The sequence below is a fragment of the Drosophila simulans genome, chromosome 3R (genome assembly GCF_016746395.2).
Source record: "Drosophila simulans strain w501 chromosome 3R, Prin_Dsim_3.1, whole genome shotgun sequence".
NCBI lineage: Eukaryota > Metazoa > Arthropoda > Insecta > Diptera > Drosophilidae > Drosophila > Drosophila simulans.
Genome location: NC_052523.2, coordinates 4,303,282 through 4,327,577, shown reverse-complemented (window position 1 = coordinate 4,327,577; position 24,296 = coordinate 4,303,282). Strand labels below are relative to the sequence as shown.

Here is a 24,296-nt window from a genome sequence, read left to right as displayed (position 1 = left end):
GAAATATTGTTTGCTTCATGGTTTGCTTTCACTTAACGGTATTATCGATTTTTTGGTTTTATCTGGATATTGCGCACAGACAGTTTTTACATTTGTTTTTATTCTAGGATTTGGGAAGAAGGTAGTTGAAATTACATAATTAAGATACATTGTAAAACATTTATTGCTGGTAAATGGTTTTCATAGGCATTACCTATCTTCTGATTGTAGACGAACTATTTATTAGACTATACAGTTGATTTATCATTGCACTTCACGAATCGCGTTCAATATTATTTTGCTGATCATTGTAGTTTTTTATTACAGGAATATAGAAAGCTGTTATCACAGTTTTTTGAAATTATAACATAAATTTAATGTTGGGTAATGATCAGAGATGATGTAGAAACCGAAGAAAATAAACCATTTGCGTGAGAATGAGAGTTGCCGATCACGGTTTAACTTTTGTTACATAAATTATAAGTTTATTAATTGTCTTAGGATTTTTTTTTAAATTTTGCTTTTAATTTCTTTAAAGTTTGCTCAAAAATACATGTGTCGAAAAATTTTCGAAAAAATGTGTCTTCAAATTTTAACTTTGTATTTATCGATTTTTATTATGCAAAAGTTCTCCAATTATCGTTTTCCTTACCTTGTATATTATATCTAGTATACATAAGCGTACATAGCTCATCAAATATGTGTCAAAATACTTAGAAATCATAGGATTGCTACTGGTGCTGTTTGGAAACAAGTTAGTTCGTGACAGGATCACAACAAATCAATCGAGTTGGTCTGGGCTCATTATACTTATATATCAAAAAATATAATTTATAGACGTGGCTCAAGTGATTTGTTTCAGATTAAACTCAGCTACTGCTGTGCCATTTCAAAAACTCACTCAACTGGAGGCAACTTGAGCAAACATTTGAAGATGGGTCATTTCAAATCATTGGACTGCTAAACCTACTCATATGCAGCTATACATATTTATATGTTCATATTTAGACAGGGAGATAGAGGGTAACTTAATTGATCAAATCGAAAGTTGACATGTATAAAAAATTTAGCACAATTTCGTTCCTAACACTTTAACGTTTTGATAAAAGTGGTTGGTTTTCACGCGGATTCTCTTAAATGTAAACAATTAAAAGGAGTACCAAAAAGGTTCCGAACACCATAATTCCGTGTTCCAATGCTAGCTAAGATTTACCATATGCTTGTATATAGTACCAAATAAATTTGTTGGGACCCAGCACCCGGCACCAGGACCCCAAGGATCTAACCTAAACTTATCTTGAAAATCGTCGCGGACTTAACAACTAAATTCATTTAAATAAACAAGTTAGAGTTGCTTTTGGTTACCACAAAAATGACACGTTTAACAGACTTTTCTTTGCTGCAATAACGAGAGTTGGACTCGTATTTGCATTAACATAATGTTAGCATCATTTCGATTTAACAATAGTGGGGGAAACATTTAAATATAGTTTCGAATATCTCTTTGTAGGTATATGTATATGTATAAGTATTATTTCTATAACCTTTAGATTGGTTTGGGTCTGCACGTTTATTGTTTCATTTTTGTAAAATATAAATTGCTTTTAAATTTAGAATCGATTTCATGTTTCAGTTACTTGCAGTTTTGAATAGATCTCAAACGGGTTCTCAAAATTGGTAATATAAGCGTAAGTTGAAGGTTAAACACTTAAAATCTAACTGCAGTTACCGTTTTTGTTCTCGTATGTGCCACTACGTTTAAATTCGTTTTAACTGCTAGTGTTTTCTTAAATTTGACATACGTATTTGAAAAACAAAAATCAATTTTAGGTGCTCTTCGTTCTGTCTCGATTTAAAGTGGCTGGTAGCCTTAAAAAATTTACATATCTATGCCAATCAAAAGTGGTATATCGAGATAATTTGTTCGAGAGAAAGTCAGCTAAGCCTAAATATGTAAAGAGTATCGATAGAATTATCGTCGTTTTACCGAATGATTTTACTTGCAAGTTCGCTGAATGCATTTCCCTATCATTCGGCATGTTAGCTAAGCTAGCCTATAAATTAGTGATTGTTGTATGCATTTTGTCCCATAATAACATAACTTTTCCTGTGATCGCGTACAACTTAATTTTCTACCCATTCACCTCTAAGAGCGCGATTCGAAGACTGGTTTGTTTGTACTAGCCGTTAAGTAGTCCCAACGGAAGCTTAGTTCTCGCTGAGATCCTTTATTGCCTGCAGTATACGCTTGACGTGTCCCACCTTAACCACGCCAAGATCCTTGAGGTCACGCCTGCCCAGGGTAAGCAGTTCCTTGCCGCGAATGTCGTTCTTCAGGAAGCTGTCCACGTACTCCGACAGCTGCATCGTTTCCAACCAGGTGACCACCTCGTTGACGCTCCAGTTGTTGGCCGCCTCGCGGGTGTTGGTCAAAGGTGGCTTAAACGCCTGCTGACCCGCGGTCGAACCGGAACGCAATCTCACCCAGAAAGGTCGAGACTTGCGGCGGCCATCGGACTGTGGAGAAGCAAAATAGTTTTGAGAAATTAGGGAATCATTTTCTATTAATATACTGCACTGTATCTAATAGTTTCTGAGTACTTATAAGTAATCCCACTGATGAAACAAGCTTAGTAAAGGTATCTGATAGTCGAGAAAATCGACTTTTGGTTTGGTATTTGCCTGGTTCGAAACTTCGTAGTATTTCCCCACTCACCTCTTCGTTGGGCGCCAGAACATTAAAGTAGGCCCGCAGTTTGCCGTCAATGCACTTCTGCACGGAGCACTTTTTCAGCTCCATTTCCATGTTGGCCAACGCCGCGCTGAGCTTCGTTTCCAAATCCTCACGGAGAATCAAACTATGACCTCGGTCGCGCAGCAGGGTGCATGCATCGTCGTAAAGCTGCCGCGATGAGTCGATGACCTCCACCAACTTGGTGCGCAACGAAGGACCTTCGAGTAGTTTGCCCTGCGGATGAATCGATTCCAGGGCTTCACTGGCCCGGCAGGCCACCTCGTATAGGTCGTGCTGCAGTGCTGGATGTGAGATAATCAGGAACTTGACCCACTTCACCAACGAGCTGACGGCTTCGATAAAGTTGAGGAGCACGTAGCATTCACGTTCGGAGATTACCTCGTCCGTAGAGTTGGCATGCTCCGAAGCTGTAGAAGATGCATCCCTCTGAATGGAGATGCTGTGCTGGCGCTGCTTCTCCTGCCAGCTCTTCAGCGAGAGCTCCAAGCTTCTGTTCCTGCATAGCATCTGCACTCGGTTCTTGTGCAGAATGCGAATCATTCCAGGTGGCTGAAGCCAGGCTTCTCCGTCCACCTGAATGGGTATTTCCTCGTCTCCCAGGATATTGATCTGTACGCTTTGGCACTGGGCGATCCGATGATGTTGTAGATTAATTAGCCGCGAGGCAGCCATCTGCACCGATCCAAAGACAGCCACCACTTCTAGCACTCGATCATCGAAGCTGGGCGGCAGGAATATGTCATCCTTCTTGCTACTGCCCCAGAAATTGGTGCCGCCCATGAAGCTGGGTATGTTCAGTATCACAATCCCCTGCAGTTCCGGCAGCGGAATCCTCTGACCATCGCACTCGAGCTGTACTCGCTGCTCCAGATTCTTGCAGGTCTTCTGCAGGAGCTGCTTGGATCCCAGAACACCATACCACATGTAGTTCCGGGCTCTAGATCGGCACTTTTCGGGGTGCTCCTCACGCTTGTTGTGGAAGTCCAGCGAGATCTTGGCATCGATTCCGATGCCAAAGTAGTTGTTCATCACGCACTTCTCATGGTAACCGGCTAGTAGTGTCTCATCCGGGTCCATAAGGGGACTGACGGCGGCGCAGAGGGTATCGGCATTGGCCAACAGACATTTGGATATAAAGCCACCGCCATTAGCAAGATCTGGAGAAAAAAAATATATATAAAAAAAAGTATTGTAAAAGCTTATTATGGTCCTTACTTGGCCAGTTGGGCAGTCGCACTAGAGGATTGATGATGGGCAACTTGCGGTTGGTCTCCTCGGTGGGCGTCTTCTCCTTGTCTTTGCCGCCCTTTTCCTCCTTGTCCTTTTCTGCGGAGGCCAAGTGATCGAAACCGAATAAAGTTGACCCCATAAACAAGCTCGACTTGGACCCCTTTAGGGTCTGCAGATTCGGAAGTGCTTCGTTCGGCTGCAAGAGAGAGGATTTGATTAGTCGCGAAAACCAAAAACCGGGAAAAGTCGAGTACGTGTCAAAGAGCAACCGGAAAGTCAGCACTAACTACGATACAAAGAAACATGTGGATGTGATTGAGTGTGATTTGTGTGGGTGAGTGTGCCAGTGTTGGGTGGCTTGCAAATACGGCGCAGGGTTGGTAAGTACTTTTCGATGGACAGAGCGAGAGAGAGATACGAAGTGAGATTCGGAGTGAGACAGAGCATAGAAGACAGCACACTACGTAAACAAACAAAAGAATGGAAATCATAGATGGTAGGGTATTAAGCAGAGGCTACGTGTTTTTGTTGTTTTCGTTATGGTTTTGGTTAAAATAGTTTTTTTTTAACTTATTGGTTACTTTGCAACACTACTCAAAAGCGAACTGACGCATGTGCTAAGGATCTGCAACTGCCACTTTAAAAGAGACGCTTTGTACAGGGGGATTATCAAATTCAAAGACTGTTGGAGACCCATGACAGAATTGGCTTATTTAAAAAGATTAGATATTGTCAAGCTTATTGGTTTGTAATAAAAATGATAGGTTCAAATTTTAACACGGACAATAACAGTACTTTTTATAAATTTGTTTCAAAATAAATGATTCAGTTACGCCATCATTTGTCATGGGTTTCTTTCGGTGAGACCGAAGCTATTACTCGATAAGTTGGTAGATCCGGATATTGGGACTTGCTGGGAAGCTTACACATCGAACGAACGAAGAAACGCAGAAACTGTTTTGGGATCAGAACAGAGGGATTGGGGAGGGTCCGGAGCCCGAGCACCTGGGACCGCGGCCCGGATTTTTGGACTGGCTTACCAGAGGAATCAGTGGCCTTATCAGCGCCAGGGTGGCCAGGCGAAAATCTGGCTCGGCCACCACAAAGAACCGAACGCTGAACAATCCGTAGCTGCGCTTGGTGGCGATCTTTTTGTTTTTCTTCTAAGAAAATGCATTTATAATGACTTCTTTTATAAATAGTGTTTAGTTTTGAATGTTTTCCATTTACAGTGTATTGATAATTACAATTAATTACATGTATGGAGTAGAACAGTGTCGTTGTGGTATGGAGTTTAAGATTTGGTTAAGAATATCTAAATCATAAGCTCATATAGGTTAATGAATTTTGAAATACGTACCAATTGTTTTTGTGCTTATGTAAATCATATAGAACATGGTTGTTTTACTTGGTAATATTTTGTGGTGGTTTAATTTACTGTTAACTGTCTATTTGAACTAAAGTAACTCAATAATGTGGAAAACATATAAATTAACCGATTTAAACACTTTGTACGGTTGAAAATTGTATAAAATGGTGGCAATCTAATATACCTTGATGTTTTATCGGAACAAACAAAATGCCCTAATTAATAATATATAACCAAAAAAGGCTGCAAAGAATAACTTGTACTCGCACCAAATGTTTCCTAATAAATAAATATTGTTTAAGCTGCAAACTAAAAGTACGTGAATACCTGGAACTGAATCCAGATTTTTTTTCAAAACTCCCTGGTGGTAGGTGGTTGATTGGTAATTTCTTGAACGAACCATTACCTACAGTCGCTGTTGTTAGTGTGTGGCTGTATGATAGCTGCATTCTGCACTTGCAATTGCACTTGACACCAATTGCTCGATTGACACAATCAAAACTCAAGAACTTCGCAATTGCCGACGGATGCGGAGCCAATTTGGATCGAACATGTGGCACGCAACGAAAGTGGCACAACTCGATTTTCATATGGGGTTGATTATAATAATATACACTATGAATGTGCTGTAAAGTATTATTTTTAAAGGGATCTATCTAAATTTTAATACTATTTTGATTATCTGTTTCCGTGTTAAGTTCAAATTCATAATATATCGTTTTTTTTTTACAAATTATTACAAAATTATCCTTAAACATTTTTTAAAATGTTTTCATTATAATCGTATTTGTTTTTCAGTTATTGTAGAATGTTTGAAAAAAAATATGTTGTGCCACTTTTGTTTAAGGCGTGCAATATGGGGAACTGGTTGTAGAGAGACGCTGAGGAGGAGGTGGTTTGCTCGTAGACTCACCTTGAAGAGGCTGCCGCAGCTGATCCTGCGACTAGCCGCCGGCGAGCTGCTGAGGAAGCGGGCGTGCTCCGGATCGAGTGTCAGCTGGTTGGGATTGAAGCCGGAGTGCCGGCGGTCCTTGTCCTTGTCGAACTCGCGGACAGCCAGGCCGGGGGCGTGGCTCGAGTGTCGCCTGATCTCAGAGGCGTTCATGGCTCGCACCCCCAGCATTCCGGAGCAGGTCATGGACACGGCCATGGCTCCGCCGGAGGAGACCGGCAGGAGCGATACCGTGGGCTTGATGGAGTCGCCGCGCAACGGCGTCGGCGGCCTCACAACAACACTTATCTGTGGATAGTTGGGATTTACATCATCAAAGGATTCTTTCTTACACGACTCATCAAAAGTAATGCGCTTTACATCTTGTCCATGGCCCGATTTCTTCGTGGGCGATGTCGACGTGGTCAAGATCGTATTGGGCTTCATGCTGCTGTTGAGGTTGCGCACAGTGGCATCAATGTCTTGTATTTCTATTTTGATGGCCGTCTGCGTGGACAGCTCGTCCTCGCTGGTGGTGGCCAGTAAATTGGCCCCTTTATTCGTTGGAGTTTGCTGGTGCTCCGGATATTCGCTATCGTTGTCTCCACCTCGATGTTGTTCTAGCATAAGCTGCTGTTGAGATACGATTTCAGTGGTTGTAGTTGGTTTGGGTTTTTTCAGTGAGATGCGCTTTTTGGGACGCTTCAGCGGGAGCAGGATTATAGTAAGTAGTCGATGGTTTTTGTACATTGCAGGATTGGTTTCAGTTTTGGTTCGGTTTGGTTTGGTTTTGTTAGTTCGATTTTGGACGGGTTAATATTTTGTTAGATGTTGGTTGATTCGATTGAACAGCCGAAAAAGAAAAGTTTAAGAAAGAAGCAAACGTAGAGCAACAAAGAGTTTACCATAAGTGGCCATATCTCATCACTGCCGACAACCATACAGAACAACTCTAGATACTCTATACGCTATTTACAAACTAGACATACAGCTAATCCAACTTGATCGGCTATACCTACCTTGAAGCTTTGACGCGCTATATCGTTACCTTCCACGAACTGCGCCAGGCTGCAGTAGCGCGGTGGCTCCCTCATCTTCTGGTCGTCACACCTATTGTCGATCTCGAAAACGATATTTTCAAATCCGAATTGCTGCGGATTATCATCGCTGTCCATTCGCGCCAATCGCGCAATTCTCGGTGGAGACGAGTTGCGCCGCCGCGGATGAGCCTGGGTGCGGCTTAGGGCGCTCAATGACTTCTTGCGAGGAGGTTTCGGTGGTCCCACATGCTCAGAGCAGAGAGTGGTAGTGTCGTCGGTAAGCGTGTTGTCCTGCAGGGCATAGGTTATATCGTGACCCAATACCGAGCTTATGTCGTCCATGATGCTCTCGCCAGGCATGGCCTCCGTTTCATCACTCGTCTCTGGGGAGTCGATGTGTGTAAAGTTACTGGCATCCATATTCTGGATTAAAAACAATGTTAGTAAAGTAGAAAGAACCGGGTTGGATAAAATAAAGGTCGTCCCGGGTGGACCTATATTCTTGGTTGTTATTTACTTAAAAATGCAGTGCTTAACACGCTTACACATTGTAAATAATGTAGTTGCAATTTAACAAAGTATACCTATTCTCACCTGAATGATATCACCCACGGTTTGTCCTGCGTCCTGCTTGTCAAATATTTCAGAGGCCACGCTGCACTCCTCATTGCTAATGGCGGACAGAACATCGCTGGCTTCGCCACCCAGATCATCGGAAGAGGATTGCTCCTGTAAAGTTTAGAAAGAATTAGACAATCATGGTGCGGGCGATTACATCTCAATAATGGGACACGTACGGTAGTGGTCTGTGCATCGGTGTCAATGATTGTAATGCTGGCGCTTGAGTAAACATTTTGGGGGTTTGGGGTAACGACAACTCCGGGTACCTGAAGGTTGCATGTATGCACCAGCTTCTCCTCGGGCACGCTACCGTCTTTCTCCACACATGTATCCTTTTCCATGTCAATCTCCACGGGTTTGTCCTTCTCCTTGTCCTTTTCCTTGTCTTTGTCCATTTCCCGGGTCATGTAGTAGGTGCGCTCGAAAACCTCGTGGGGACGATAATCGCATAAGGGGTCTACTATAGGTTCGCCAGTGTGGATCGGGACCCTAAGGAAGTCCACTTTGCGCTCGGTGGGCGTATTTTCCCCTCCGTCGCTGCAGGGTGACAAACGATTACCGGCATCATCGATATTAGCTCCACCCGTCAGGGACATGCGACTTCTTCGGTACACGGTCTCCCCATTGGCGCCCTCCTCGATCTCCTGGATCACTTCCACACCAGAGCTCCTACGACTATCCGCAAATTGACGCGGAGCAGGCAAATTTATGCTGTTAAAGAAGTTTTCATCAACGGAATCTCGTCGGGTATCAGGCAGAGGGGAAATGCAGGTGAGACGTGAGGTTTCCATGGTGGGAGAGATAATATTGATGGGTGGAATTATCGGTACAGGGGAGGTGCAGGGTGTTGATTCTCCGGATGCGTTTGTAGGTAGCTTCAGGGCCTCAAACGGTGTGATGGACAACTTTCGCTGGTAGCGTTTAGGACGTCCTGGTTCCGAGTGCTCCACAACATTGTAGATGGCTCGCTTGACGCTATTGGCACGACACTGGAGAGCCTCTTTCTCGCTAGAGCGAAGGGATCGACTATTTCTGCGCTCCTTTGAATTAATTTGATCCTTTTCCGTCTTTTCGATTGATATGTTTGGATTGCTGGTAGTGAGGGGTTATAGATAATAATGTCCAATTAAATATTGATATTAAATTTGATTGAATATTGAGTTGATTTTTAATTTAAATCTGGTATAGTTACTTACAGCAGGTAGGCGTTGGATCCTGGTGTCACCGGAATACTTCTCGCAATAAGACTCCTGATGGTGGCTATCAAATCGTCGCCACTGTGGGCACCGATTTCCTCCTCCTGCAGAGCATCCAGCAACATGTTAAGTTTCTGCCTGAGAATGTCACACTTAACGGCCAGCTGTTCGTCATCCTTGTGGTGTTCCGAGATGCGGCAAACCAGGTCGTCAACGGTGTCGCAGAGATTCCGCGTGGAGCTGATCAGGGTCTGGGTGTCATTGGTTTCCACTATGAAGCGCAGGTGATGGTTGGCCGATGTCACCATGCCAGTGAGCATCGCTTCCTGCTCAGTGCTGATGGACATCTTGGGTGTTTTGGGCACGGGAATAGCCTTTTCGAAGACCATGATGCTCCAGCGATCCAGCATCTTGGTGCTGGCCGACTCGTACCGCTCTAGAATCTGCGGCAGGTGGGTGTCGTCGTCGCAGCTCGAGCCCCAACCCAAAACCCTGGCCAGATCGTTGCCCGTCCCTAAAGGCATCACGGCCACCTGACATTGTTTCTGTTCATTTAGAGAAGAAAATAATATTTTATAAAATACATATATAAAATTGATACAGTCTGTGATTATTTTATTACTACTTGGTAAAATGTAGTGCATAGAAATGTGCATATATAAAAACTTACATGCATGTTAAAGCGATCGATCTCGCTAAGAACCCAGCCTACTGATCCGTCACCGGAGCAGACCAGAATACGGAACATCTCGAAGTGTCGGAATAGCCGTAATCCAAGACTCGGACCAGTAGAGATTAGATCAAAGACTTGTGCAGGATTCAGTAGCTGCTTGAAGCGCCGCAGGAACTTCACTCCTTGATTGTCTCCAGACTTGGAGTTCACGAAGACCAGCAGGGGCGAAAAGTTGCCCTTGGGACTGGCCACATCCCAGGCGTCATCGGTGCTGATGGAGTGTACGCTGGTTGGAGGAACCACGGACAACTTGGCAGGTCCGATTGGACAGGCCACAGCCATTTGGGGACGACAAGCCACATGGACGGTGGCCCGACACCACAAGCACCGCCAATCCTGGAGTCTTAGCACGGACCCGCAGGTCTTTTTGCAAACGGCACACATGGAGGACACCGGCAGGTTGCCCTCCATCCACTGATGCGGCATGATGATGCCGTCCGCCTGCTCGATGATGTCCTTGCCCACACTAGCTAGCGTTGTCCACTTGCAGTTGGCTATCGACTTGGCCGCACATCGCTTGTGCACCTTGCACTTGCACACCTCGCAGCTGAGTCCGTGGGAGGTGACCCCGGAAAGGGCGTCCCTGCACACATTGCAGTAGGTGGGGCGGGCGTGGGAGGTGGCGTACCAGTGGTGGTGGTTGGACAGGATGTCGTGCTGCTCGATAAGAAAGCTGTCACCACGAGGCCTCTGCGGCGCCGTCGCCGTTTTTAGGCTGCCCAGCCAATCCTCCATTTCGCGGCGGGACTCGGCGCAGAGCACCAGCGAACGAGTGGGTGTGATTATCTGTGGGTAATACGAAAAAATCGAGGTTAATATTTAATGCGTTGTATCCTGGGCAAAAGGGATATGGCAAGAAAAGTGTACTCGTCAGCAGAATAAAATTTAATGATCATTACACAATGCATACTGTCATTAACATTATACGTTCACTTGAAATAATTAAAATATTTTGTTGTTATTCTTTTTTACATTTTAAATATCCAATTGTAGTTTTTATTTCATTTGATTTAAATACAATCTATATACCATACTATCTATATACTATACTTTATACTATTTTATACGAAATAAGACAAATCTATGTAGGATATGCTAATGAAATTTACAAGGAATATAAAAGCAAAGAGAAACAAATTCACAAAAACCTTGTTAATTATGGTTTGTAATTTTTTGGCAACGTAATTTCCCCTAATAAACCCACATTCGCTGGAACGAGGCTACCTACCGCGGTCAGCTTATTAGTTGTGTAATCAAATGAGGGTTTATTATGTATTTTGGTGGGCTCATTAATATGCTAATGCTGCTCATGTTAATGATAATGCGCGTACAAATGGACCAGCCAAAGGCTTGAGGTCATGTGCCAAGCCCGTAAGTAGGACAAACCGCCGTATAAGCTCGTTCAAGTGGCTCACCCATAGACCACCCATAGCCACCCAGCGACCACACACCCTCCCACAAAACAAATATAACCGACCTTCAAAGTTACCTTAGCGGATTATGATTCTAATGCTCCGTTGTTCGGTAGCCTTGCCTAATTTATGGGGAATATGTCCTTCTGAGATATTTTATCTTCGCTTTTTCCAGTTTCCCCTTGCTATTGACTAAACGAAGTTTCTTTGCAAGGTAAAGTTATGACTTTGTTTTTTACCATTAATTTCAATGTCCGAGCTTAATAAGATTTTCTAATTAACTTTCTGCACCCAAAAGGGTGCCGGATGAGTACAATAAATCAAGCATACCATGTCAGCCGAGTTATGCAAGTGCAGATGACTTAGTTGGAGGACGTTGACAATGACCAGTTGACATGCCAATGTCATTGGCTGAAACGACCTCTGAACTGTAAATGGGAGTGGGGCTGGGGGTCATGGTGTTTGTGTCATAAGTCGCACAATGTGCGCTTTGTTGTGACAGCTAAGTGAACTATTGGCAAACCATTGGTGAAAACTCTTGCCACAGGAAAGACAAAATCAGGGAGTAAGGGATAGACCATGGCCACCCGAAAAAACGAGTCTCACTAATTGCATTCCAAACGCATTAACTTCGTAACGGTTCTCGCCGGACCTGAATTTTCAATCAAAGGGATCAGCCCCGTCCTGTTTGCATACTCGATGTTGCAATTAATGTGTAACCGCAACCGCAAACGCAACCGCAAAGTCATTATCGCCATCCATCCTGGCACTCCTTTCTAGCCTGGCTACTGGGTTCGTGGCTCTTCCTGTTTTCAATTAGTATAATGTGCAAGGTTAACTGATTCCCAATGCACGTGCCATTCAATGTGGGTGGTGGTGATGGAGGTGGGACCTCTCGACTTGACGTTTGGAACATGAATGTGCTTTTAAGAGTAAATCCGGCCCAGAGTGCTTCGGTTTGGGAAACTGAAACTGAAGTGCAACTTTTGTCGGCGACATTTGGGTATTTCATTGTTAATTCTTGTTTTAATTCAGTTTGGATGGGGATTTAATTAGTTTGTCCAGGAATTTTATTATCTCTGACCTTTTCGCTGCACTTGATTGTATTTCACAAACTTTCCTTTGAAAAAGCAATTTTAAGTAAGTTGGTTCTGAAAATTGCAAGTTCAAGCTGTATCGGAAGTTTATTAAACTTAGTGAAAAGTTTTGTAAGTACACAGTTCACCTAAATATGTCATTGAGAAAATTACATCACCGTCGTTATCAAGCTTGTTTGCAGGATATTTGCGCTTAGCTTCAATTTTCACTCTTAATCACCATTTCAAATTTCATTGGTCAAAGTGACCAGACACTTTTTACAACCCACGGACACCTCTGGGCGTCCACCAATCAGCGGTGAAAACTAATCTGTTTGCCAGGACTAGTTCTTTGTTTACCCGTTCGCGGTGTTGCATGGCGATTTTCGCTGTTCCAGCACAGCGAGTTTCCACTTGCAAAAAAATGGAACCGTAAAACCGGGACACATCAGTATAAAACAGCAGAGACCAACGTCGCTGGCCATTCTGGTCCGCAGGGAAAGCGCAATATGCGAGAACTAGCGACAAAATGCAGGACCCTCTTGTCATGTCCTTTTGCCATCCTGCGGACGATGGAATATTCCAGCAAGGAATACCGCAAGTTTTTGCCATATTTCATAACAATCAATAATGGCATCTATGACCCTTGATGTGCAAGTAATGGCCAATCAAGCTTGCAAACTTTGATTAGTGATGCGAATCTAGTTAGTTCTCTGCAAAATCAATAATCTGTACTTTAAAACGGATTATTTAACCACTTGTAATTATACTTTAAGGAATTTCATTGATTTAATGGTTTTTGGCAACTTTAATGATATATTTTTATAACTTGGCAGTTGGCAAAATTTTGTGATTACCTTTAAATGGTCTTGTACGTGAGGAAATCACAATATTTATACAGCAGAAAACAATTTGACGTATTGTATATTTTATATATGTATCAACGATTTCGACCTAAAGTTTTACATGGATATACCCCTTAATGAAGAAACTCAATTTTTTTACATTTTACTTTAGCCATTTGATATTTATCTTAAATTTCTATGAAATTTGTATTTCGTTTTCTATACTTCATATGGGAAATCCAATATAATTTAACAATTTTCACGCAGCACAGTGCCGCTCCCACTTGAGTCGACATATGACAGAATTCATGCCGCGATACACCGAAGTGGGGCCAAAATATTCATAACAAGGAGCCACAAGAAGCAGGAGCAGAAGCAAACGCTAAATTACGCATACGCCGCGTTATCCCCCAGCGAGCACATCAAAACCGTTTGGCTTTCACAGTAAAAATCCTTGTTTCCGTTCCTTTTTTAGAAGGAGAGACGGAAAAACAAACTGGCCGCTTTTACATAACCGCACAAAATAAGAGCGAGAACTTTTAAAATTACTTTTGTAATATTAACAGCCTCCCTTCGGTCATTTGGCTAAATTGTGAAGTTCCAAATTCTGCTTCCGCTCTACTCTTCTCGAAATGAATTCGAAAATATGTTTTCAGTTTTGCTTTAAGGATTCTTTAAGGCATTGAATATTTATCACTTCTGCGCATATATAAGTAAATCTATACTTTAGAACCATATTCGCAAGTCAAAGTACAGGAAATATACATGTTTTTGAGAGTAAAATGGATGGTTAAATGGAATGGTTGCCCCAAAGTTAAATTTTTACGAGAACTCAGAGACGTTTTATTTGAGTTTTCCTGGAAAAGACAAACAAATTTGAAGTCTAGTTAAACCATTAACACATTGGGTTCATCTCTGGTAAATAATATACTTTTCTCCTACAAAGTTCAAGGGCAAGGAAGAGACTTTAGCCTGCTGGATGCCTTAGAATTACCTGAAACTGGGCTAACGCCATAACAAAGCAAATGCGAAAATTATACATTTTTCAACTTGCCGGATCCCTCCGGGGAAAAACTAATAATCCAGAGCTTTGTGTGTTTCTTGGAAACCAACATGCTTTAATATTGTAATGTTTGCTTTAGCGTGAACAATAAACATGAGAGGAATGCCTTGCTAAGTAATAAACTTGAAGACATTATTGTGTTAAATTGGAAATTATGAAATTAATACACAAAGACTGAAAGGCCCTTTCTACCATTGAGTAGGCAGTTTCCACGAAATCCATCTGCAGATGTTAATTAATCAAGAAGATTGACTTTATGGTGAGTGCACTAATTATTTACGCACTGCCACATGACATTTAACAACTCTTGACCTTACGACTCTAAATTGGGATAACGAAACTTTTGATTGGGGTCTGGAATCAGCACTAAATCTGAACAAACAATTAAACAATTGCGGGTCTTTCTGACGTTGACATTTGCTAAAGAACAACAAAAAGCCAGTGGGGGAAATGCCTTAATTATGAAAATATTTGACGTTGGGGAATAACTTTGTAGACTGCTGTTGTTCTTGGAAATCAATTAAGTTTTGCTAAAAGCGACGAAGAAATTGCTTATTTTTCAAAATATATTCTGGGCGGCCAAGCTGCTCTGATGACTGCCAGTTAACTTTGCTCAATTTGCAAGGGAACTCGGCAGTCGCTCGAATTGCGCATTACGTATACGCCGCGTGGTGTGATGCGAAATTAACAGAAGTCGAGCTTCATCTTGCATAATTGATGCCGCTGCTGCTTCCTCGCTCCCGAACGATGTGTGTGGTGAAGACAATCAATCAGCTTGATTGCTATTACAAATTCCCAGAAAGTTTGTCCGCCAAAGGGAGGTTGGTGGGGGCATACTTGAAAATTGCCCTCGATAAGTGAAGTACGCAAATTGTGGCTGTCACGCTTGATTGCCCTTTGTTTTAGTCGAGTGTCGGTTAGCTTGAGGTCCTTCATAATAAGGCAGTGGTTGGTGTTAATTAGTCGTCCAGCGGATGACTTACAAGTGCATTTAGGCACCACTAATCAGTTCATGAGATTATCTATGATTTTAATACCCAGTAATGGAAAACTTGGAGGTAAGTCGTAGAAATATAAATTCTTTGGAAACGACACACAATAATACAGCATCCGAACAATGGCGGAATATAATATCCATCTGAACCCATTTCGTTTGCCTAAACAATTTCAAGATTGATGTTTGAAAGGCCAAAAGCTATTTGCAAGGACGGAAACTGAGAGAATAAGAGCCTGTTAAGTGAAGCGAAAATGAAAGTGTTTCCCAGCTGGTTTGGGAGCACTAAAGGTTATGCGACTCTTATAAGTGATGAGAAAACTGGCGTTGTTCACCAGCCAGTCGCCACACCGGGTACTTACATCGACAATCGGTTTGAGCCACAAAACACTCTGCGTCGGGAATTGGCCCACAATGCGCTTACCACTTACTGCACAAAGTCCTAGTAAACCTTTCTGTCATTGTTTATTTGTAACTGAAAAGTTTCGAGGCACGTGGCCACAAGTAAGATGTCGCTTACGTGCCTAAGAAGCCCTTCGCCAGTTTGGAAGACAGACATCTTGAGCGAAATAAGACTTTAACAGCTATTAAAGCTTAAACGAGGAGAACGTTACAGTTCAGTTCCTCGACTATCAGATACTCAGTAGGAAAGTAGAAGTTTTAAATTGGCAAGAATAGAAATAAGAAAAAACAAAAATGTGGGGTTACACGGACGGCTAGTGATCCTGATCAAGAATGAATATACTTTGTAGATTCGTAAACGCAGGTTACAAACTTTTCACCGAATCTAGTATACCCTTTATGTATTCTACGAGTAACAGGTATGAAAAGGGAGTCGTAACATTTAAGGAGTCACGTTCTCAAGAATGGAACTCGCTTTTCAGTAATTTCTGAAGCATTTATAAATTTAACCTCGTTAACTGACTATTAGGAAAGTATATGCTTTCAACACTGATTAGAATAGGTATTTTCAGTTGAAGGCACACATTACGTTATTAATCAGATAAGTTATTTTTTTATAAATAGGGTAACTTATTTGTTTTCTAAATGTATATTTTGAGCAAAACGGATTTCAATAGTGTGTGTAGATTTACGAAGGATAGGACACAGCCGCACATCCCTTGTTTGCACTTTTGTGCATCAAGATTGATGGAAAACTTTTCATGGCGCTTTCACGGGAAATTGGTTTTTCCGCGAATGTGTTTTCCTATCCGCATTTTTATTGAATGTTCCGCTCATTGGCTTATTTGCTGTTATATTTTCGTGACACTGACGACTGCAACGAGTGAACGCTTTTGTTTGCGGTTTATGGTGTCGCTGACATTGTTGACAACCACTCGCAGTATCCTGAGTGCATTGCTTTTGGCAGGACTCTCGACCTGTGGACTGTCGTGGTACATTGCAAATTGAATTTGCTTTGTATTTGGCTAAACAAAGAAAAAATCACTTCAGCTATTCCCTCGACGAAAAAAGTTTCGTTATTTAAAAACAAAGGGCTTTGCGCTGGCTTAAACGTTTGACTAGCTTTAAGAGGATTCACCATAAAATGGATTTTTCCCTTTTCCTTTTAGATAACACCTTAAGCATATATTTGCTCAAGGGTGATTTGGAATCACGCCAACCGTCGTGGAAACTCAACTGACAAAAGACAATAAAAACGATGATGGGTACCGCCTTCGCTAATAACATTTTCGCAAAAGTGAGGAGGGAAAAGCCTTTTGGCAATTTCCACTGTTAGGGCTCCCTTATTCGCTCGTCTGGCAATTTTATTATTTATATCATAAGAAAGTATAAAGTATGTATATATGGGGATTTTTATTATTTGCAAGGCGCACGGAATTGAGCAACAAGCTGGGCCCAAGCATACTGCTTTCCGAGGATTTCCCGTAAACGTTCTAATTTCCCGCATCAAATGTTGCGCATTCGTGTATGAAGAGAAACCGAAAATTTACATATATCTGTAGGAGAGTATATATATATATATATATCGGATTTCCAACTGGCAGGAGGTCACCTACTTATGCTAATTCAGCGTGCAGACCGCGTTCAATGTTTACGTTTTGCTTCGATTTCTTTTGTTTTCCGTTTGACTTTTGCTTTGTGGCTCGACTTTTCCCCTTTTTTGGTATATAGAAATAAAAATTGGTTGACTTTTGTGTATGTAACCAGTCAGATACACCAGTCAATAGAAGGCGAGAAGCCCTACCGTTTCCTATTTACTTTACAACACCTCGAGGAAATGTTCTGGGTGCCTGCCAATTGGTCTCACATTGTTATCAAAAGTTGGTCAAATTAAAAGGCAGTTAATTGTGGAAAACACATGGGTAGCAGCCAAATCGGTGCACTAATTAGCGAAAAGTACCCCCGGCAAATGAAATACTGAGCCCAACAAAGTGCGAAACCTGAGCTCGAAGGGCAAACTTTTCACATTACATTTTTATGGTTCTGCATTGTTTAGATGTGACTTACCTGAAAACTATGATTTACGTTCTTGATGCCGCACTCGAAGTAACACAAATCCGATAGGTCGATATCGTCGAAAACATCGCACTGCAAGGGAAAATATTTAAGGAAAGAATTAGAATCCAGTTCTTGGAAAGAATAAAACGAGTATGCAAATTGCAACCCTACATAACATTTTTTTAATTTCGTGGCAGAAATTCTTTTGGCGGCCTGCATCCTCCTTGGCCTTTCCTTGGGCAAGGGAATGAGTTGGCACTGAGCCAGGTCAAAAGGAAGAAAAAACAAATGTATATATATGTATATGGTATATTTCGACTTGTCTTTGGCCCTAATGGAATGTTTTAAGCTAGCCGGCGGCTATTTTGATGTGGCTCAAACCCCCGACCGGCCTTCCGACTTGTCTGGCCCGCAGGTCCTTTAGGAAATTGAAATGTTTCACACACACAGGCCGGCAAATAAATGGATATTTACCAGCCAACAAAGGCCAGCCCAAAGAAATAATATAAATGTGACAATGGAGGGCATCGTGTCCATACGAAGCGAAGCCCGAAATCAAGGTGTCCTACTCCGAAACCCGAGCCCCACAAACATGAACCTAAACTCAATCCCAAACCCAATCCCAATCTCAAGTTCCACGACCATCGAAACGCCAAGGTTTGTGTATTCAAGTAGTTTTTGAGCATGCCGAAAATTGGTTTTCTTTTGACTCGAGTGGCTCAGAAAGTTGGAATTTTGTTTGCGCCCCAAGGTAACTGTGAAGTCTGCTAGGTGGGCAAACTGTATGTTGTATTATTTTTGTATTTTGTTTTATTTGCCTCGATTCCCACAACAATTAATATTTGATTATTGGCCTGTGCACCGTCCTCTGCGAACTTAAAGTGATCTAAAATCAATTTAATATTGCGGCCTGCTCAGGTTGCTCCACCTCCTCTGATTGCTCCACCTCCTCTGATTGTCCCAACAATGCTTCCGTTTCTGAGGGTCGCAGCTTCACCTATATGCTCGCTTTTCTATACACAGCCTTGGCATAATTTATTCATGTGGCGCAAACTTCCTTGACTTTCAGGGTTCCCGTTTTGAGGAGCTGTGTCAGTGGCAGGTTGTGAGCTCTTATTGAAGCCACCTTAAGTTTTATTATGACGCCCAAGTACTGTGGCTTACAAAACCAATACCTATATACCGATACCAGTACTGTTTCCGGTTCCATGAATTGCGAACGGAGCCACCGCATTGATTTTGGTGTCTTTCCGGCGAAAGTGCGACGAACCGAACGGTTTGCCAGTGTGTGTAATTATAATAAGTTGTTTTGGCACATAATTGATTGAAAACACGGCCATCACTCAAAACCAAATGGATATGTATGATGGAGCGGCTTAATCCGCCAGAGTGAGCATTACAATAATTAAACGTACACACAGGCAGTTCGAGGTCCCCACAGATACACTGGGGCACTCGGGAAATACGTGAGCTTGGGCCGCGTGGAAAGCACAAGAGATTTTCGAGTACCCACACTTAAGGAAGGAATCTCCTACCGAATCCCAAGTCCTCGGCGAATTCAGCCTGCGAAGGGTGCGCTGAAATCGGTGGAAATCAGCGAGAGCTTCAAGTGCTTTTCCCAGCCAACGTTTTTAACTTTAATTTGTGCGCGAGCCTCACATTCTCTACAGAATTTTATTTCACTGAGTTTGTTGAAATGCCTGGACTTTCCTAATTTAATCAAGACCCTCAAGTGAGTAGTGAATAGTTCGTTAAATATTAAAACACAGTTGGCTGTTGCAGGTAATTTTCTTTTGTAGCATGCTTTGTTGCTTATTATTATTTTTTAAAAAAATAATATACTCAACTGCGTATAAATTCCATGATTTATTTATTTTTATTCCATCGCTTTTCCTTGCTTCAGGCAGAATGCGCACGTTTGTGAGTGTGCTTGGGTTTTCCTGTTTTGCGCGCGTTTCCGCACTTGTTAAATTAAGTGAGCACAGACATTTTCCGCTCGAATGGATATCGCAAATCTTAAGCAGAATGGAAAAGCAGAAGCTCTGCCGCGGATCTCATTAAAAAGGAGGCGAATAAATATATATTTGCCTGTGCTTGTGTGTTTGATTTATATTTTAATACAGCGGGCGGCGATAATCGATAATAAAATAATTATGCTGAATTTTTGAATTTGATTTATTTCGATGGGTCTGAGGCACATGACACGTTTGGGAATTGCCTTCTCGGCGAGTTTTACCAGCTTGCCGCTTCCTCTGGGGTCAATCACAGACACATTAAGGCAAATTGCTAATTTTCTGTGTTATCAGCTTCAGTCCCCAGGCATTAACCCAACTTTGATTGCATTATGCCGAGATTTCTTTCTGCCTCGAGACCGAACGAAAAACGGCCCCGAATAATCATTAATTTGCGCACTTTCGAGGGTCCGGGGACCAGGTCCTTGCACAGGATTCGCCACCTGGCGCACGAACTTCTTTTCCTCTGGCCTTTTATTTATTTTATTTTATTTTATTTTTTTGTTGGCGGTACAACTTGCAGAAAAGTTTCGGGACCATTCATATCAATTTCTTTGCATTACTTCTGAACCATTTCGTCTTTTTCCTGAGCTCTCCCGCTTTTTCTGCCGGCCAAATCACTTAATGGGAAAAAAGAGCTGGCAGTCATTAGAATTTAGTGTGCTCGAGTCGGAAAAGTGCTGAGTTAGGCTGGGCGATCAGACCCTAAGTCCACTAATTGAGCCCCATTCGGCAAGGGATTCTCTTTAAGAAAGTTCAAGGCAAATCAAAGCAATCTTATCAGTGCAGAAACTTAAAGAAAGCAATCCTGGTGGCACATCAATATCGGATTGATGCCTTTGCAGCGCTCAACTTTCGCATCGCAAGTGCCAAGAAGTTCCTGACGACAAAGTTGTTCCTTTGAAATGTCACTTGGCGAACTTTTGTTCGCAGTTGCATTCCAACTATTTGCAAAGTGGGGGTGTGCGACACACAAACATTAAAGACTTTTGCCGCTTTTTAAATCGTCTTATGCAAAGAATACTTCTGCCACTGGGTAGGAAAACAAAACAGGCCCAAGGAAATAATGGTGCCAACCAGTTTTGGGTCTAATTATTATTAAATAGCTTTGGCTGCCCGGGTACAAATTACGCTTGGTGGATTCCTTGGGGTTGGGGCTTTGGCAAATATTTCTGGGCGGTGGCTCTTCGTGGGCGTTGCGGGGCGTGGCACGTAGGTGTCTGCGTGGGCGTGCCACGTTTCATTTGGCGTGTCAAAGTGGCGCAGCTTGAAATTTTGACATTTTAATGGCATAACTTGCCCGCCACTCCCCCGGGGAACCAGCGGCTCCACTTTCTTCACCCCACCCCGAACACTCCCTCCTAGTTATTAATGTGCCACAACATCGTCCGTCGCCCGCTGTGCTCCACCAATCCTTGCTGAGAGCCACATTTAAATACTAGCAAAGTATTTATGGCTTGAAGACCCTGCCTCGTGCACAGAAAGAAATTATGCCCCAGGTGGTCATTTGTACTGATAGGAATTGTGAAGACTCTAATTTGTTCTTCGAAATTTTCAATTGATTATTAAAGTAATTATATCGCTAATTGGAATCAGTACGGGACACATACTTAAAGTACAAATGTAGTCCTTATTATTTAGCTTGCAAATAACTTTAAAATTTACTGTAGTACTCTGTGGTTAATTTGGTTATTCTCTCTGTGCATCTTATTTCTATTGATTTATATGCTATGTTTCTAAATGCAGAAGTACATTTTCCCCCGCAGAACGATGCCAATCTATTGGAGGTAAGGATACCACCTTAACGCACTGATTTCTGGTCGAACTGAGCATTCTGGATTTGCAATTACCGAGCTTGGCCTTCGGTGTTTAGCAGTATCGATTGTTCCGGGCCACCCAGCCACCCAGTCAGCCACCCAGTCAGTCAGCCACCCAGCCAGTTAGGCAGGCAGGCCCGCATTAGCCACACTGGCAATTACATGTGACCCACTCATTGCGAAATGAACATTTCACCCCTGCATGCGTTTTGGGGGAAGGAACAAAAGCCCGCAATTAGAGCGATTTAGAAGGGGGCAAAGGAGACGGCGAAGGAGGAGCCTACTGGCCTACTTGGAGGCTCGGTGTAATTTGTCATGTCCCTGCAACGGGATAACAACTGTGACCCGATTCCGGGGGAGCGGCAGATGTCGGTGGGATGAGGCTGCGGAGCCGACAAGCTGGCTGACTATAATTGTGATTAATAGCGCTGGGGCGTCAGCGAATATTTTTCAGGCCATTTCGATGCGATGCGTGGCATTGAGAGCAAATGCAGTATTAATGGCAGGCACACACGTTAAGTATACGCCCCGTATAACCCATTGTGACAGCGTAATGCTGATGAGTACATATATTTCAATGAAGGTTGGGGCTCGAATTGAGATTTATGGGATTATTTCAACCGCAAGAGTGCCATGCATCAGATAAACAAGCTTATTTTTGCCATTTTGCCACTCTTGTCTATTGGATCCAGATTTCACACGCCATGATGTGCATAAAAATGCGCATTAATAATTATTAGGTGCGAAAAAATGCAGCTTCTTCTTGTGGCACATTAAATCGCAGCTTAAGGATCTCATATGCATTTTGATTGCTTTCTGTTTGCATATGTTAAAAATATAATGCATTTTAAGAGAAAATGCTGTGGGAGATGATTCAATTTTGCATGAGGGGCTGCTACAGAAAGAACTTCTTTAATAAGTAGAAGGTTTTATTAGGAATAAGAGAAAATTGTTGTTATTACGTTATATTTAATTAATTTGGTTTGGACCAAGTTGCCTCGTAATAAAGAAATCAATTAATTTGCGCAACCATTAAAATATTCGCATTTCTGTTTATTTTTGCTTTTGGGAGCAAACTTCTGTTGATTTTATTAATGGCATATGCATATGTTATATATTTCCCTCTTGTGAACCTTATTGGCGTACAACATATCCAACAGAATGTTGAAAACGAGCCGCTGTGCCGTGATTTATGCAACATAATTTATGAGTCTCGTTTTATGTTAAAAAAAGAAAGGAAGTGGAAGCCAGGAGACTAAGAGCGATGTGGAAATTCAACATTTTTCTGGGCCGCGTGGTCTGGGTTTGGTCTGCGAATCGGCGGGAAACTCACATGACCTCGTTTCGGGCTTGATAAAATGATATTTCCCGTTCCGAAAGAACACACAAGCCCGCTTTCAGCAGTTTGATAAAAACCGAAAACGTTTCCGACCCAGAAAGGGCGGAGGTCCAGATCCAACTGCCCGGCAACAGCTCCGGCGATTATCTGCCGGACTTTCCACAAAATTCGTATCCTGGCCCGCAGTTTCAGCCTAATAAATGTGCATTCATTTGGACAAAAAGGTTAACTTTTGGTTGCTGGCCATGCCAAGATTGCACATTGTAAATTAAACATTTATGATGGCAGTTTTTCCTTGTTGGCTTTAGTAAAACATGCACAGCCAGCAGGCAGTAAAAATTATATGAACGGTGCCCCCTACTCGAATAAATTATTTGCTAGACAAGTAAAAAGTTTTTCTGCCGCCCTAGCACGAAGAAAAAGTTTAGTCAACATGCACTTACAAAAACCCGAACATTACTGCAAATTGCAATATCTATAAAAAACTCATAAAAACATACTTCGAATGTGAAAAACTTTTTTAATCGAATTAAAAACGTATGTTACTGAATGAATAGTTCGGAGTAATTATGATCTGCAGCAAATAAGAATGTGAATGTTAAAATACCTGTGCATGTATGAAATTCCCTGGTCTAAGTTTGTTTAAGCTAAAATGCAACTTTTTTTCTCAGTGCCCGAAATAATAGTGACTTATGTTCCCTGGCTCATGGCAAGCCTCTCAGTGAACTTTTTCAATAAACGATGGTGTTTGCGGATCCAAAGACTCGGTCAACTTTGCACGACATTTACCATTAAAGCGCAATACATAAACCACTTAGGGCGGAAATATTCAAAACTGAGCATAAAATGGGCGGTAAACAGACCCGTAAATCGAGGCCCAGACCGATCCAAGGCGAAAGGAGCAGCTAATGGGAAAACGCCGCAAAGAGCACGCATCTCCTTAATGCCACGTGAAGGATTTATTTTCGAGTGTAAATCCTCGCATAAATGTTGATGCCACGTAACCTGAGAGGCCGCCCATCAATTTGGGAATCACGCGCCCCCGGCAACTGCCAACACCTTTCTAGGTCCTGCTCTTCGCCCCCCAAACTCCCCAATCTCTCCACTTAGTCCCCATTTCATTTTTTCGGGGTCCAGGGGGGGCTGCGGATGGCTGGATCAGCGAGGTGTTAATGATAACTTGCCCCATTTACCTCATGTTCTTGCAACTTGTGCGGTGTGCGTGTGCAAACTTTCGCTAAGCCCGGTTATCTTCTATTTTTACTTCTTGTTTACGGCTGCTTAAAGTTAAAATCCCGTCTGCACGGCAAATCTGTTTTTCAATTTGCCTGCAAGGGTACCGAAAACAGAGTTAGTTGCCAACTCACTATGGAGTAACCGAATAAGCCAAAAGTCATTTGTCAGATTTTTACTTCCTTAAAGGT

The 24,296-nt window shown here is 42.4% G+C and overlaps 1 protein-coding gene across 11 annotated transcripts in view; it reads right to left on the bottom strand.

The window, feature by feature from the left end:
* Positions 1-626: 626 nt before the first annotated feature.
* The window catches only part of LOC6727134 (diacylglycerol kinase eta), a 39,259-nt gene continuing 15,589 nt past the window's right edge, over positions 627-24,296 (bottom strand). For 2 of the 11 annotated variants that reach the window (XM_039295911.2, XM_039295915.2), the window contains 11 exons: positions 17,714-17,794; positions 9,792-10,640; positions 9,122-9,666; positions 8,102-9,017; positions 7,899-8,033; positions 7,284-7,727; positions 6,247-6,966; positions 5,005-5,127; positions 3,950-4,160; positions 2,696-3,891; positions 627-2,496 (listed from right to left, as the gene is read on the bottom strand). In XM_039295911.2, the coding sequence (XP_039151845.1) occupies positions 2,188-2,496; positions 2,696-3,891; positions 3,950-4,160; positions 5,005-5,127; positions 6,247-6,966; positions 7,284-7,727; positions 7,899-8,033; positions 8,102-9,017; positions 9,122-9,666; positions 9,792-10,640; positions 17,714-17,794 (5,529 nt within the window). In that variant the 3' untranslated portion in view covers positions 627-2,187. The remainder of the gene's footprint in view (positions 2,497-2,695; positions 3,892-3,949; positions 4,161-5,004; positions 5,128-6,246; positions 6,967-7,283; positions 7,728-7,898; positions 8,034-8,101; positions 9,018-9,121; positions 9,667-9,791; positions 10,641-17,713; positions 17,795-24,296) is intronic. The other 9 variants (XM_039295912.2, XM_016176272.3, XM_039295913.2 and 6 more) reach the window with 9 other exon arrangements.